Source organism: Ochotona princeps, chromosome 1 (assembly GCF_030435755.1).
Source record: "Ochotona princeps isolate mOchPri1 chromosome 1, mOchPri1.hap1, whole genome shotgun sequence".
Taxonomy (NCBI): Eukaryota; Metazoa; Chordata; class Mammalia; order Lagomorpha; family Ochotonidae; genus Ochotona; species Ochotona princeps.
The window spans coordinates 161239154-161254932 of record NC_080832.1 but is presented as its reverse complement, the minus strand read 5'-3'; the positions used below and the strand labels follow the sequence as shown (position 1 = coordinate 161254932).

Below are 15779 nucleotides of genomic sequence, written 5' to 3'. Positions count from 1 at the left end.
ACACTTGGCTGGGGTAGTTGATCAGCTTGTTCTGTCCTCCAACCTCTATTATGGTACCAGGTAGCCTCTGCAAGCTCCAACATACTGCCTTATCTTCCGTGTGCGTCCAGACATGTCATCCATTGCTCTATCTAAGCCACTGAGGAGGCGCAACTATGACACATGCACTCCACAAACAGACCATGGAATCTGCAATTCTCTCCATGGTTGGGGTTCAGTTAGGGGAGGTCCCCATAGGAATTTCATTTGAGGTGATCCCAGACCTGATTCTTGTGTGTGTTTGCAAGTACAGGATCCAGTACAGTCTGTCACCCTTAAATTAACTTATGCACATGCTGGTAGTCTCAATTGCTAGGTCAGTTCTGTCTTCAGTCCTGTCTTTCACAACCAATGGGTGTTGCAGTCAAGCCTGAATCTGACCACCACACTTAGCCTTCACAGACACTAGTGGGAGCTACAGCCCAGGCAGAGCGACCCACAATAACTACCACCAGGCCCACCTCCTCTGCTGGTTCCCATGCTTGCCAGTATTTATAGCAGATTGATCCAGTCTGTCCCACATCCCTTTGAGCTCTTATATCAATGGCATTAAAGCCTAGTGCAACCCAAATAGCCCCACTATCCAGCCCACACAGTGCCAGCAGGTGCCACTCTCAGTCTAGTTATGCCTGTCCCAGTCCTGGTTCTCATGCTCACCAGTCAGAGTGGCAACCCAAGAGGGAGGTGCCCATTGTTTCCTTACTGGGCCCATTCCACAACCTGATCTTGCATTGTCCAGATGGTTCTGCAGTTTAACTTGAGAGAATTTGCTCCCCCACCCCCCATGCCAGCATCTGCCACCTGATGCTGTGGAAAAGCTCAGTCAACCCACATTCACTCTGACTTATGCACCAGTAAGAACAGTCGACTCAACCTGACTGTCCCCTGATCCAGCCCACATGAGGTCAACAGGTGCTACAGCCCTGCCTGACCTAGTCTGCCCCCATCCCAACATATGCTCTCCAGTGGGAGTGTGGTCCAGCAGGAGAGCCTTCCACATCCCCCCTATTGGCTTCATCCCTCCCCGCCTCCGGGTCTCACATGCGCTGTGGCCCAGTCTGGCATGGACTGCTTCTCCTTGACATTTGCCAGTAGATGCTGTAGCCTGGCTGGGCCCAGTCCACCCCCAACTCCAACTCATGCTGGTGGGGCTGCAGCCTAGCCCAGTCCAGCCACCCCACCCCACCCCCATCCTGGCCTTCATGTGAATTGGCTTGTGTTGTGACCCAACCGGCCCAACCCACACTCCATTCTAGTGCTTGAATTCTCCAGCAGGTGATAAGAACTGGCCCAGCCTGGTTCACCCCTGACCTGCACCAAATGTAGACTGGTGGATACCATTACCTGGCCTGGTCCAGGATGCTCCCTACAATGACAGATCTTGCACACACCAGTGGGTCTATGGGCCAGCCCTACTTAGTCCACCTCTTGTCCTAGCAGGAAGAGTGGCCTTTCCTGACCAGCCTTCACCCATTCCGGTTTTTATTGTTAGGTGTTACAGCACAGCCAAGCCTGGTCCACACCCACACACAGCTCACATATGACTCAGCAGGGGCAGAGATCCAGCCTATACCCACCCTGGTTCTCACGAACACCAGTGGGTGCAGGAGTCTAGCCCACTCTGGCACATCCCAGATCCAGTCCATATCTATGCCAAGGAACACTGCAACTATATCCAGACCAGACTGCAGCCCCCACTCTGGCCCTCACACTCACCAGTAGGACCCACAACCCAACCAACAAAGCCCGTTCCCAGCCAGATTTCACACATGCCAGTGGTTGCTCTGACCCAACTCAACATAGCCCCTCACCTGTCTTGGCCTTTGCCTTTAGCCCCTGTAGCCTGACCTGACCCAATCTGCCTCCAGTCCCAACTCTTGCAGTGGGTGCTGGAACCTTGCCATTTTCAGTCTGCTCCCATCCCTGACCCATGCAAGCCAGTAGGTGTGACAACCAAATTCAGCATGACCTGTGTTCCAGCCTGGTTTCTGCACTTGCCAGTAAGCTAAGGTTTGCTTGGTCCTCCTCAGTCCACCTTCCAAAACCAACCCACACGTTAGCCATTAGTTGGAGTTGCTTTGCTCAAACAGCCCAACTCCCTGGACCAAGTGCTCGCCAGCGGGAGCAAACCCATTAAAACTCAGTGCACAGTTCCCCCGCAGCAGCAGTGGGTGGCTCTGAAAAGAGCCTTTGGGTTTGAGGGGTGGTTGGTAGCAGGTCCGCTTCACTTTCCCTTGGCCTTGTGGTGGCTCTCGGTCTTCTTGGGCAGCAGCACGGCCTGGATGTTGGGCAGCACGCCGCCCTGCGCGATGGTGACCTTGCCCAGCAGCTTGTTGAGCTCCTCGTCGTTGCGGATGGCGAGCTGCAGGTGGCGCGGGATGATGCGCGTCTTCTTGTTGTCGCGCGCCGCGTTGCCCGCCAGCTCGAGGATCTCGGCCGTCAGGTACTCGAGCACGGCCGCCAGGTAGACGGGCGCGCCGGCGCCCACGCGCTCGGCGTAGTTGCCCTTGCGCAGCAGCCGGTGCACGCGGCCCACGGGGAACTGCAGCCCGGCCCGGGACGACCGCGTCTTGGCCTTGGCGCGCGCCTTGCCGCCCTGCTTCCCGCGTCCAGACATGGTAGCAGAAAAGTCTTCACCGCCAGCTGCAAGGACACCGGAGTCGCGCTTCTTATAGTCATCACAAGGCGCGAAAAGCAAACGTCGCCATTGGTTACAAGAACAGTTTCACTTTAACCAATGAGATCGCGGTTTTGAAATAGCCTCGTGTTCATTGGATAAAGTTGACAAATGATGGTCAGCACCAATCACAAACATTTTTCAGCCACCTCGTTTGCATAAACCGCTAATAAATAAGGAGGCCTGGACTTGTATCTTCTCGCATTTTTCTTCCTTCTCTTTGCTTGGTCGTTCTCTTCCGCCATGCCCGAACCTGCGAAATCCGCTCCTGCCCCGAAGAAGGGCTCCAAGAAGGCGGTGACCAAGGCGCAGAAGAAGGACGGCAAGAAGCGCAAGCGCAGCCGCAAGGAGAGCTACTCGGTGTACGTGTACAAGGTGCTGAAGCAGGTGCACCCGGACACGGGCATCTCGTCCAAGGCCATGGGCATCATGAACTCGTTCGTCAACGACATCTTCGAGCGCATCGCGGGCGAGGCGTCGCGCCTGGCGCACTACAACAAGCGCTCGACCATCACGTCGCGGGAGATCCAGACGGCCGTGCGCCTGCTGCTGCCCGGCGAGCTGGCCAAGCACGCCGTGTCCGAGGGCACCAAGGCCGTCACCAAGTACACCAGCTCCAAGTAGACGCTCCTGGGGTACCCGGAGACGCCAGCTTCAGACCCAAAGGCTCTTTTCAGAGCCACCACGCTTTCAGAGAAGGGGCTGTTGGCATTTCGTTTGCTGTTGGAAAGTTGCTCGCTTCAAAACCCACCTGCCCCTTTTTTAACTAGTCGTCAGTATGGTCCTGAAATGCAAAGATATCTTTGAAGGTAACCCGTTGTGATTGAGAGTATGTTATTGAAAGTTAATTGTAGATGTGTTTGTAAGTTAACCGATCAAGAACGTTAACACTGTGCGAGGAACCTCCTGAAGTGTGTAAAAACCCCGGTGTTAAGTATAAACCAGCTTGTGTGGTTCCACCAACGTCTGACTGCTGGTGATTTTTCGGGGACCTACGCAGAGCCATGGCAGCTCTCGCTGTCTGCCTCGGCAGATACAAGTCAGAGCTGTAGCACCGTTGTCGCTACAGCTGTTCCAGGCACTAACTACAAAGGCTCTTTTCACAGCTACCCACTACCCAAGCGAGCTGGTGCGCTGTTTCCCATGTCTGTAAGTTAAGGTACAGGGTGGGCAGCGCAAGATGGATCAGAAGTCAGCTAAATTGTTTATGACAATGAGCTGCCTGTGGTGTAGATTTTGTCCTGGGCGCTTGGGGGAACCTAAGTAAAGTCCGCTCTGCAATGGCGTCTTACAGGAAGTTCTCCAAGGCGGGTGCGCCCCACGGGTCTGCTCCTGAGACCTGAAAAGGCGCCGGCTAGTTAGTTAGCATGTTCAGGTATGCATAGCACAGCCCTTGTCCGTGATGACCCTCCCCACCTTTACAAGTGACCAGGAACAATAACAAAAACCGGCCTTTTAATAATCCTTCACCGAGCTGCTCCTTAGGGGGAGGACGCAGGCAGGCTGATCTTCCGGCCGTCGCTCCGCCTCCTGCCTCTGCTGCAGACAAAGGGATGCAGACGTCAGCCACGCGGGACCTCCGTGAAGCTGAGGCTTCCCAGTTTATGCATGGGGCTGGAGGGTCGGAGAGGACGTGCTTTGCTTGCTGGCCGAGGCACGGATGTGCTGTATGCGAGCCCACAGCGCAGGCCCCCAACACGCGAGTCTTAAAGACTTCACTACCTGTGTTTAAAGACAAAAGCTCTGGCTTTTGGCTGTCTATTTTGCCCGGTACCATTGCTTATTCAAACTTTTAAGGTGCTGGTCATGTCGTAGGCTGTCTCAGCAAGCTACACAACCTGTGGGTTTTCTGTACAGTGTGAATCGCTACAAGGTAACTAGGGCAAATGGAAGGAGTTTAGCACGTATTCACTTTTGTGGTTTTTTTCTTTTTCCCAAGATGTATCAGAATCACATAATATATGTGAATAAAGCAAACAGTAAATTTTTAGAAAGTGATAAGTAAAATTAACAACCTGCCTTCTATTATTACTTGTAAGTTACATGCAAAGTAGGTTGTTGGATGCTGTGCTCGCCAGCTGTATTTCCTAACCTGTCTGCTATCTAGTGAACTACCATTTTATTCAGATGCTGCTCTTGGCTTCTACTACTCACCAATCATTAATGTGCAGGAATAGGACTGCAAGATGCTGAGTAGATCTCTCTGATTTTAATTTTCCATCCTGGCTGGTGGTCTGACAAAGTAGAAGGGTTTTCATGAAATAACGTGTGATACCGGCAAAGAAGAATTTGAAAAAAAAAAAAAAAAAAAACTACTTTCTTTTTTCTTAAGATTTTTTTTGGGGGGGGCCCGGCGGCGTGGCCTAGCAGCTCACATCGGGAAGATCTTCTTCTCTGTCTCTCCTCCTCTCTGTATATCTGACTTTGTAATAAAAATAAATAAATCTTTAAAAATAAAGATTTTTTTATTGTAAAGTTAAATATATAGAGAGAGGAGGAGAGACAGAGAGGAATATCTTCTGTTCAATGTTTCACTCCCCAAGTGAGCACAACAGCTGATGCTGCACTGATCCGAAGCCAGAAGCCAGGAGCTTCTCCCACATCTTCCATGCAGGTGCAGGGTCCCAAAGCTTTAGGCCATCCCAGCCACAAGCAGGGAGCTGGATGGGAGCGGGACTGCCGGGATTAGAACTGGCGCCCATATGGGATCCTGGCATGTTCAAGGCAAGGACTTGAGCCACTAGGTCATGGCACTGGGTCCAACTACTTTCTGAAAATATTAAAAAAATTAATTTTTTAAAAAATAGATTAAGTGGCATGTACAGGGTGTGGGAAGCGTAGTTCTAGAATAAAAGAGTACAGCCAATCGCAGTAAGTGTGTGGACAGCAGTAAGTCACAATTCAGCATTCTCTATGGTGATGGCAGCAGATAAATTGTTTCACTATAATGTGTTGCTTATTAGATGCTAGGTAATGTTCCTTAAAATTCTTTATACACATTAAATCATTTTATCTTCATAGTAAGCGGATGAGATAGTTACCGCTGTCAAACCTCTTTTACGGATCATAAAACGAAGGCTCACAGTGGTTAAGTAAACAATTCAGAACCAGACCAGAATCCACATACCTTTTTATTTCTTTTCTTAGGATTCCATGTATTTATTTCAAAGGCAATCCAGATCATGCAGGTAGTACCTGGTCTCTCCCACTTCTCTCCCACGAAAATCCACAGGATCCGAGGCAGAGCGGCCAGGAGTGGAGCCTACACCCGCAGTAGTGGCTGATGCTCGGGGCAGCGGCTTTACACATTGTACCAGTCAGCAGCATCTGCATTTGTAACTATCATACACTACAAAGTGTTTCTAGAAATAACTAGGTGATGTTCTCTAAAATGTACTGTGAAGTGCAAAATGCAAGGTGTTTGGTAAGATGTGGTAGAACTGTGTGGACAAGGATACTTTAGAAACTTTGTGGAAGATGGAAATGACATATAATTTCCACTTTTCATGATCTTGCTGGAGGTGCTTATGATTGCTTGGTACAGTGTCAGGTGTCCCAGGGAGGGCCCAAGGCAAGCTGCTAACAGTAGATGCCTCGGGAACAGGAAACAGGTGATCCAGGGAAGGGATGCAGGGAGGATCTTTTCCTTAAAGCTTTGTCATCATTTTTGAGTTTTGAATCATCAGTGTGTCAACAGATGGAATGTAGAAGCTTTGCTCCCAACTGTCTCTAAGACGCACATGCCAGCCTCCAGCGCCTCAGGACTAGTGTGTATGGGAGGGCTCAGAAGCAGCATGGGCACTGTCGCTTGGTGGGGTGGGGCATGCAGACCAGCACAACAGACGGGGAAGGGGGTGCAGGCTCCTCCAAGGACTTCCCCTATGTTATGGATGGGCTGCCCAGAACAGCGACAGGACTTCGGGATGAAACAGTGGACAGAGTTATAAAGATCTATCGAAGAAGACTGAACAATCTCCATGTCAATGTGACATCCTGCAGTTATTTAAATCAAGTTGCCTTGAGTTATTTATAAGTTAATGTTATAGAATGTTCTTTGTTCGTCTGAACATGGGGGAGAAAAACAAAGTAACCTTAGTTCCTTTGCTAACTAGTAGAAGAGTCTTAAAGATACTCGTTACCTGATAAGAGACACACTCCAATACTGCATCATTCAGAATGCCAGAGGTATTGACTCAGAATCCCAACTTCTGTATGAGCAGGAAGACCAGTGAGTGGTTCAGCACTTTTGGCAATTTCGCCATGCTTAAGAACCGAGGGGCAGGGAGAAAGGAAAAGAGACAGGACCAGCTGTCAACCAGCAGGTGAGACTGCCCTCCCATTCAGAGGCCTGCTGATCTTCCTGTCCCACCGTGCGGTGAGGGTCAGAGCTAAACCTTTCGGATATTGCCTCCCTGGTGAAGACAAACAGAGGTGGTCTGGGCTCCACGAGAGAACCAGGTAGCAGAGGAGGGCAAGCATCTCTAGGATAACTCTGGGAAGCAATGGATGGGGAAAATAAAACAAGAAACCAGAAGCTGGACACAGGCACGCAAGTGGACCCACCACCACTAAGAAACTCAGCCAGCTGGGCCACCTTGCAGGCAAGCCTTTGAAACTCGTTGTCATCCAGAAAACAAGAGAGAAAAGGCTGTCCAGTTTTGCTGAGATATATAGAAATTGGGAAATACACATTAAGTGCTCTCTGTTAGAAAGTCGCAGAAAGGATGGCAATGTTAGGTCGAGCACTGGAGAACGTTGAAGAGTCACCATCAGCTTTAACCTCTGAGTGAACCAATCATCCACCTTGAAGGAAACTGCCGAATTAATCAGCAAGTTTTTATTGAGTACGCAGCTACGAGTCCTATGCTAGCACTGAAGATACATGGTGCAAACAACCTGCTCATGTCCCTGTTTTTGTGCCTGGAGATGGATGGTGAGCCAGACCAGATGAGAAGTTAGGGATTGCCCTAACAGGCTATTAGCTCAATGTGGAGTTTGGAAAGAGGTACAGGAAGAAAAGGGGTGAGAAGGGCTTGTGACTTTGTTTAAAAGGTGAGGAGGCACATGGGGCAAGTTCAGGGGTGGAGTGGGTTTGGAGGGGAAAGCTGGGAGAGGGAGATGTTTCTGTTCCACTCCATGTCTACAGGAAGAGAATGAGCACCCCCTCTGTGTCTCCAGGTCCCAGCCTCCATTCTGCCCCCAGCTCCCCAACTCCAGCTCTCTGGTGCACACGGAGGAGGTCCACAGCTGCAACTCTGCCCATGTCAACAGCCCCCAGTAGCTGCCCACCCCAGGGCCAAGGAGGCCTGCAGGTGGGTGCTAGCAGTCCACTTGCCCTCCCTCTCCTCCCCCCACCTTACAGTTTGAACAACGAAGAATAGGCAAACAGTGGTGGCACACTGGAGTAGTTAACACAGAGTTAGCATGAACCAGGCCCAGAGTGCCTGCTAGCTGTCAGCTGCTTTCCTCCCAGCAGTGTCTCACTTGCCTAGCTAGAAGGCAACCTGGGTAGTTCCCACAGGTGGGGAGGGCTTGTCGCTTTCCAGGGGTCAGTGGCATCTGGCCACTCCAGGCAGAAGGCACTGGGAGTGCAGAATCACCGAGTCAGGCCTCAGGCTAAGTATCAGGAGAGAATGGGCTAAGAATCTTAGGGTTTCATTTGGCAGACACCCCCACCCCTCCTACCCCCCTTCCCCACCCCAGAGCCTGCGAAGCTTCAGGAATAGCTACCAGGAAAAACTTCACCACCAAAGAAGAAAAGATGGGACGGTGCTGCCTCTGCTGGGTCGAGATGTGGGAAAGCAAATGAGATTCCTACCAAGTTGTTCCTGAAGGGGTCAGTTCTCACCAACCACTGCGCTCTCAGCTGGACTTGTAGCGCCAAGCAAGACCAGCGCCAGGAAGGCAAACTGAGCAAGCCGCACAGCAAACATCCTTTTACATACTGACTCCAACAACAGCTTGCAGATAGTGTCCAGGGGAGGGGGGGTCCAATCCTAAGCATCTATTAACTAATGTTTTGATGCCTCATCCCCCTTCTATTCTTGCAGACCCCAGGGTGAACAATTTGGTAAACAACAATTGTTTTTGTAAATGTACGATTAACTCTCAGAGTCCTAAAGAGAAACACTTAGCCCTATGGTGTTCACTAAAGCAGTATTTATGATGTCCTTTTGGGCAACTCTGTACACGTGGGTAAAATTCCTCTCTTTTGCAGTTTGTTTTGACATCATTACCACATACGGAGCCTGCGTGAAAAAAAAAAATCGTGGCGGCGTGAAACGAGCATGTTGTATGCGTGGCTTCTGTGTTGGGGTACCTGTGGTCTCGGGTGGGAACTGGTGTGGGATGATTGTGGTCTGTCCCTTACGGTGAGGGACCCCAGAGGGCTCAACCTGGCCAAGTGCAAGCTCGGGATTGTCTCTCGAGACCATTGCACCCAAAGCTGCGTTTTCCCATTGCAGAGTAAGTCCCACAGGAGCTCCCTGTTTGCAACATTTACCCTCCCCAGAAAATCCAGGGCTCTGCAAAATCCTGCATTCCTAAGTGTGCCTCTTCAGCACCCGCAGATTTCCCGCGTCCCAGGTCAACGCAGGCCAGGTCAAATGCAAAGAGCTATTAAGCGTGACCCAGCCAAACTCAGCACCCAAACGTCTCTAGGTGCCCTCGAGGAGCGCCACCGTTTCAAGTAAGAAAAATCCCCCAGTGGGAAATACAATCTGAAAGGCAGGTTGACGCTGCGGAGATGGAATTTCTCACAAGAGAAGTTTCTAAGAGGGTTGTTCCTGTGGGCCCCATGGTGTAATGGTTAGCACTCTGGACTTTGAATCCAGCGATCCGAGTTCAAATCTCGGTGGGACCTTGCTTGTTTTCTTTCTGTTTTCTCTTCCCAGCAGGTGTTTTCCGAAGACCCCGCCCCCCTTCCAGCGGCGAGATCTGCTTTTCTGCCCCAACCATCCCGCATTCCCTCCCGGGAAGGAAGCACATTGCTGCGTCCTGCGTCTCGCAACCTGCTCACTTGCGAGTCGGGATTGGATCCTACAAGGGAGAAACAGGAAAACACGATCGCGCGTGAGAAGGAAATTTCTGATTTTCACAGTACGGCCACGTTTTCCACGGGCTAACCGGAGGACCCTGACCTGGGGCCGGCGCGGAGCTGGCGCGGCCCTACGAAGGCTGGCGGCGAGCAAGGGGCAGGCAACCACGGGAGAGAGGGGAGCAGGCCCGGGGCAGCAGTGGATCCTCTCCAAGCGGCGTATCCTGTAAAGCGCCCGCGCTTGGCGTGCACGCAGGTGGCAGCCCTGGCCGCTGCATGAAAGTGGGGAAGCTGGGGAGACCCTCAGACTTCTCCAAGCTTCGCTGAGAGCAGCTTGTGACCTTATGACCTCACTATTCTAACCCTCACCCCTCTCGGGCCCTGGGCGCCAATCACGTGACATGATTTCCACTCTTCCATTTCTTTCTACTTCTACCTGAAAAACGTTTCTGCGCTTTTCTTCCACACCTTCATCTTGAGGCTTAACCTGGACTCGCCTTTTTTGGGTGCAAGGTGCGTGCTCAGCGCCCCTGACGCCCTGTCTGATGCCGCCCCCTGCACATAGTCTCATGGCTTGTCAATATGCTGATATTGCTTGTTACATGTGATCATTTGCTTCGCTGGTACAGTGAACTCCAGGGGCACGTCCACTGCTTATGGTCCTGTCCCTCCATGCCTGGCTCAGGGGAGGGGACCACCAACACTTGCTGTGTCCATGAACTCCAGCTGCGATGGCCCAGGCACTCAAGGACTGCTGGGAATAGCCTGCCCGCTCCTGACCTTTCTGCTCTGCTTCTCTCCAGATTTCTGTCCGCTGGTTTTCCGTCACAAACCCAAAGTGCCCACCTACCCTGGCTGGCAGTACTCACATTCACAGAAAGTGGAAGATGCTTTGTGTCGCTCTGCAGAAAGCTAAGCATTCAGGAAACTCCGGGTCATCTCCGAACGTTACATCTGGGCCACCCTGGTCCGTGAGTTCTACCATGGCTGTTGTCAATTTGCAGGCAGAGTTACTGAATTGGAATCTTGTTACTTTTTCGCTGTTGTGACGCACAGTGGACAGGGCTTTATCAAAGTTCGCCAGAGGGCGCTCGTTGCTTGCGAATCAAACCTGAAATGCCGTCCCATCCACAAACCAGGAACTTAAACTGACACTGCGCAGGAAGTGCTCTCACTGGAGCGGCTGAGATCTGTCTCCCTACCTGCTGCCCCACAGACGCCTGGGCTCGAGCTAGGGCGGCGCGGTCCCGGCGCGGAGCAAAGGGAGAGAACTCGGGCGCGGCTCGCGACCCTGGCCTTCAGAGGACACCCACCGGCCGGTGCACCGGTGGCGGCGAGCCTCGTAGGATACCGGCATGGAAAACGCGGGTGGCAAAGCCTGGCGCGCAGTGAGGGCTCGGGTTTCTTCAACGCCTCCCCTTGCCTTCCTGGGAAGACGTGGTGGCCGCAACGCGCCAAGTACCTGAACCTCTAGGAGGAGAGATTGCAGGACGGGGTAGGATGTTGGGAACGTCCTACAGTTAGGAGGCCAGTGTTCTCCTAAATTAAAGCTGCAGGTTAAAGGATGTGTATGCAGACGCGCAGGTTTTGACTGATTTCGAGAATAAAAGCAGGGGACGGGAGGAGCAGGGCTGGGGGAAGAGTGCCTTTAGAAAGCAGAGCTTGATTATCCAACAAGGCAAGGTTGTTATTCGTGGGTTGGTTCCATGGTGTAATGGTCAGCACTCTGGACTCTGAATCCAGCGATCCGAGTTCAAGTCTCGGTGGGACCTTGGTAGTCACATTTTGGAATTGCACGTGCCCAAAGCCTTGGGACCCTGCACCCATGTGGGAGACCCGGAAGAGGTTCCAGGTTCCTGGCTTTGGATCGGCTCACCTCTGGTTGCCAGAGGGTCGGGTGGCGCTAGGGTGCAATGACCAGGAAAAGCTGCTAGTGGTTTTGCTGGCCTAGGCTTGGTCCAAAGGTTACCATTTCCTTCATCACTTCCCTTAGTCCAAACGGCACAGTAAAACATGCACCTCTTGACTCCATTCTAGAATGCTCTGGAAAGTAGCCTTTGACCAGGATTTCTTTCTGGAATTCATACATATGCATCCCCCACACAATTTCAGGACCTCCTTTTAACTGCCTGAAGAGAACTCTTCAGTAAATGCTGCAGAGGTACCCAAAGGGGCACAAAGGGCTAGCACAGTGAATTCACCCTCCACCATGTGAACAAGGCCCCACAGCCCTTTTCTTTTTAGCCATGGTCACATCTGTACCTTCCAAAAGCAAGTGGAAATTCCAAGATCCTAAAGGAGGAGGAATTTGGAGACACCCAGAGCAGGCCGACTTGGGACAGAAGGTAAAGATGAGCCAGCCCAGGTTCTGGGCTTGTTAGACGTCCAGGTCATTCTAGATCAAAAGCAAGCACAGGTGCTGCTGCCAGGGAGGCAACCCCTCCTCCCGGAAGCCCTTTCTCCATTTGAACCAATGTCCTGTCTTCTGCATTGATATGAATGCATGAGATCTAACTACCTTCCTCATGGCTCGTAACTCACTGCTGTCTTAGTCACCTTGCTGTTTGTGGTGGGGTGCAGGTGGCTAATGGCACCCCAGGCAGTACTAGGCTTCAAGCATCGCTAAACGCAACTATCTGCTTCTGTAGCTGATTGGCCTGATGCAAGTTGATTGATTTGTAATATCTGCCACCTGAGTTGATTCAAAGTCCCTGGCTACAGTGTGTTAATGAGAGCTTAAAAACCATAGCCTGGACCACGCAGCACGGCAGTTCCTGGAGTGCAGCAGGAGCAGCCATCATTAATTTTGGCTAATAAAGATTTCTAACAGCCTACACTTGTGTGCAGTGTGATCCCACTTGCTCTCCACAACATGTTCAAATTAACCCAGATTAAACCAGGGGAGGCCCTGGACAGGCTGGCTCCCCAAGCCTTGAACCACAGTCTCTTGCTTGCTGTCGGGCACAACAGGTGGTACAAGCCCTAAAGTCAGCTGTTTCCCAGAGCAGTCCGATTCCTTTCCCTGAGGAACGCCATCAGAGACCAACGTGCAGGGGCTTGCTGGAGCCATCCCTTTGGACTGTTTGCTTCCTGGTCCTGGAAGAGGTATGTTCTTGCGCATCCCTGTACCGGCACACATACATAAACATGTACATGTTCACTTACACATGCATGTAGAATCATGAGAACCAAGGCTGGGGATGAGCCTGGCAGGAGAGGCGCCATCCTGGATAGTGGGGTCTATCAGGCTGAGCTAGGCTATTGCACCATGAGCGTGTACAGAGAGCCAAATGGGATGTGGGACAGACTGGACCAGTCTGCTGCATATACCAGCATATATAGGAACCAGGGCTGGGGACAGCCTGTTGGGGTTATTGGGTGATCGCTCCGACTGAGTTGCAGTTCCTGCTGGTGTGCGTGTGAGGATCAGGTGTGGTGGCAGGGTTGTGCTGGGACACAGCATCCATTGGCGTATTATGAGATAGGTGAGATGGAGTTGGAGACAAAACAGATTAGGCAACTGCTGCCACAAATGTGTGTAGGCTGATGTGGGTGACGGACTGAGCCGGACCCCCCGCCAACTGGACTCCTGAACTCAAAACTCCGAGCACAGAGAAAATCACAGGATTTCTGGTCTTACCTTGGATGCATGTGTCAGAACGAGGCCTCCTGAGCTGTTGAAGCCCGTGCAGTGGACAGCACGGCCAGATGCACGTGGGGGTTATGACAACTCATTGAGGCCTGAGAGGATGTCTAGCACCATGGCCTAGAATGGAGGACAAAACAAATCGAACATCTTTCCTGGCCAAGCTTTGGCAGAAAGTATCTCAATGGAGACTCTAAGGTGGACTATGTCAGCCAATGGACCTTGGAAAGATTTCCTCAACCTGGGAGCAACAAATCAACGGCATAGTGCCCGGTGTGGTAGCCTAGTGGCTAAAGTCCTGGCCTTGAACATGCCAGGATCCCATATGGGTGCCTGTTCTCATCCCAGCAACCCCGCTTCCCATCCAGCTCCCTGCTTGTGGCCTGGGAAAGCAGTCAATGAGGGCCCAAAACCTTGGGAGCCTTGTACCCACGTGGGAGACCCGACTTTGGATTGGCTCAGCTCTGGCCATTGCGGTTACTTGGGGAGTTAATTAGCAGATGCGAGATCTTTCTCACTGTCTCTCCTCCTCTCTGTATATCTGCCTTTCCAATAAAAATAAATACATCTAAAAAAAAAAATCAACAACATAGCACTACCCCGGAACATGCCTCACATCCAGGATTCTAGGATGACATCAAATGTCCATCAACCCTGGGGAACTGATGCAGTTTGGCTGCTGGGCACAGCCATCCTCCCTTCTCTCCCCCACTGCCCCCATCCCAGACACAGAAGGAAGAAAAAATTGGAAGCAGTTGTGTCATCCACTGTCCCCTATACCTCAACCCTCCCCACACTAATCATTGGTCCACATGGGCACACATCCTTCAGATGTAAACATCATCAAAAGTGAAATACATTTATTAGAAAAGAAAGAAAATGTAGAGCATGAACATGCTTTCTGAACTAGCTTTCTTGTACTTGGCTTATCTTCGCTGCCCCTGCTTCCCGAAAAGAAAGCCTGTGTATGTCTGTTTTCCAAATTCCCCTTTCTTTTTGACTAAAAGGAGACAGCTGTAGTACTCACTGGCATTTTGTTTCCACAGTATTTCCTGGAAATCAAGCCGCATCTTTTTGGTCAGTGCATAGGCCTTCCCCTTTGAGCCCATTTCTCACAGGCTATTCAACCAATCTTCTGTTTTGAAGTTAGTTGAAGACATCTGGGGATCAGACGAAATAAATGGAAGGCCTTTAACCCCAAGATGTCCCCACAAAAAGAACATCTTAACCAGCAAAGGAGAAGACAAAGCCAGCTCTTTTCATAAGCATTGTTGTTAATATTTTCCTTTCTAATAGTTTGCTCTGTAAATTTCCGTTGTTTAGGGACACTTACATGTTCTTGCCCTACAATAGACCCTCATTAAAAATTGGTTATGACACTGCTGGCAACCCATACTGGAGTGTCAAGTTCAAGTTCTGGCTCCACTTCCCATTCTGCTCCTTGTCCACATACTTGGGAAGCAGCAGGTGATAGTTCAAGTACTTGCATCTCTATCATCCCTGTGGGAGATCCAGATTGACTTCCAGGGTCCTGGCTCCAGTTTCCGCTGTTGTGGGCATTTTGGAAACAAACCAGAAGATGAAAGATCTCTCTCTCCCTGTCAAATAAATAAAATATTAAAAATTAGGCCGGGTGGCGTGGCCTAGTGGCTGAAGTCCTAGCCTTGAACACGCCAGGATCCCTTATGGGCGGCAGTTCTAGTCCCGGCAGCTCCACTTCCCATTCAGCTCTCTGCTTGTGGCCTGGGAAAGCAGTCGAGGATGGCCCAAAGCCTTGGGACCCTGCACCTGCATGGGAGACCTGGAGGAGGTTCCTGGTTCCTGGCTCCATATTGGCACAGCACCAGCCGTTGTACTCACTTGGGGAGTGAATCATCGGACGGAAGATCTTCCTCTTGTCTCTCCTCCTCTCTGTATATCTGACTTTGTAAGAAAAATAAATCTTTAAAAAATATATTCAAAATTTTCAAATATTTTGGTTGGTGATTTTTTTTCCATTTCTTTTGACATCTATCAGTACAATTTCCATTTGTCTTGTAAATGTGTCCGCAGACCGTTGATGTGTAAAGTGTCTTACTGTAGTGCCTTCCAACGTTTCCCGCAATTTCACGTAGACCTGCCTTCTGCCCTCATGCGAGAATCTACTTTCTGTAAGTGGGGATGAAACAGAGAATGAACCACACCTGTTTTTCTAGCTATCATAGCAGATCACTAGAAAGAATTGGCAGTGGAAGATCACTCACTTGAAATTAATTTACTAAACCATGCACAGGCGGAGGATAGGCCCTTTGGAACCTGCAGATGACACCTGGTACCACAACAGGATGGAGGACAGAACAAATTGTTATCTATACCAGCCATGTGTTGCAGTGAAAATCTGA

At 50.9% G+C, this 15779-nt stretch overlaps 2 protein-coding genes and 2 non-coding genes across 4 annotated transcripts in view; 3 read left to right on the top strand and 1 right to left on the bottom strand.

Moving 5' to 3' along the window:
• Positions 1-2241: 2241 nt before the first annotated feature.
• On the bottom strand, positions 2242-2676 carry LOC101522256 (histone H2A type 1). Its single transcript, XM_004596503.3, has one exon. The coding sequence runs from the start codon at positions 2654-2656 to the stop codon at positions 2264-2266; it is 393 nt and encodes a 130-aa protein (XP_004596560.1). The 5' UTR covers positions 2657-2676; the 3' UTR covers positions 2242-2263.
• A 257-nt stretch (positions 2677-2933) lies between these two features.
• LOC101522509 (histone H2B type 1-C/E/F/G/I) overlaps positions 2934-15779 on the top strand; it is a 231840-nt gene continuing 218994 nt past the window's right edge. The window contains exon 1 of the mRNA XM_004596504.4: positions 2934-3351. Within this exon, the coding sequence (XP_004596561.1) occupies positions 2960-3340 (381 nt within the window). The 5' untranslated portion in view covers positions 2934-2959 and the 3' untranslated portion in view covers positions 3341-3351. The remainder of the gene's footprint in view (positions 3352-15779) is intronic.
• On the top strand, positions 9507-9578 carry TRNAQ-UUG (transfer RNA glutamine (anticodon UUG)). The gene has a single exon. It is a non-coding gene; the product is annotated as a tRNA-Gln (tRNA).
• On the top strand, positions 11453-11524 carry TRNAQ-CUG (transfer RNA glutamine (anticodon CUG)). The gene has a single exon. It is a non-coding gene; the product is annotated as a tRNA-Gln (tRNA).

Coding starts and splice junctions, on each gene's coding strand:
- LOC101522256 (XM_004596503.3), bottom strand. CDS start 2,656: ATGTCTGGACGCGGGAAGCAGGGCGGCAAGGCGCGCGCCAAGGCCAAG.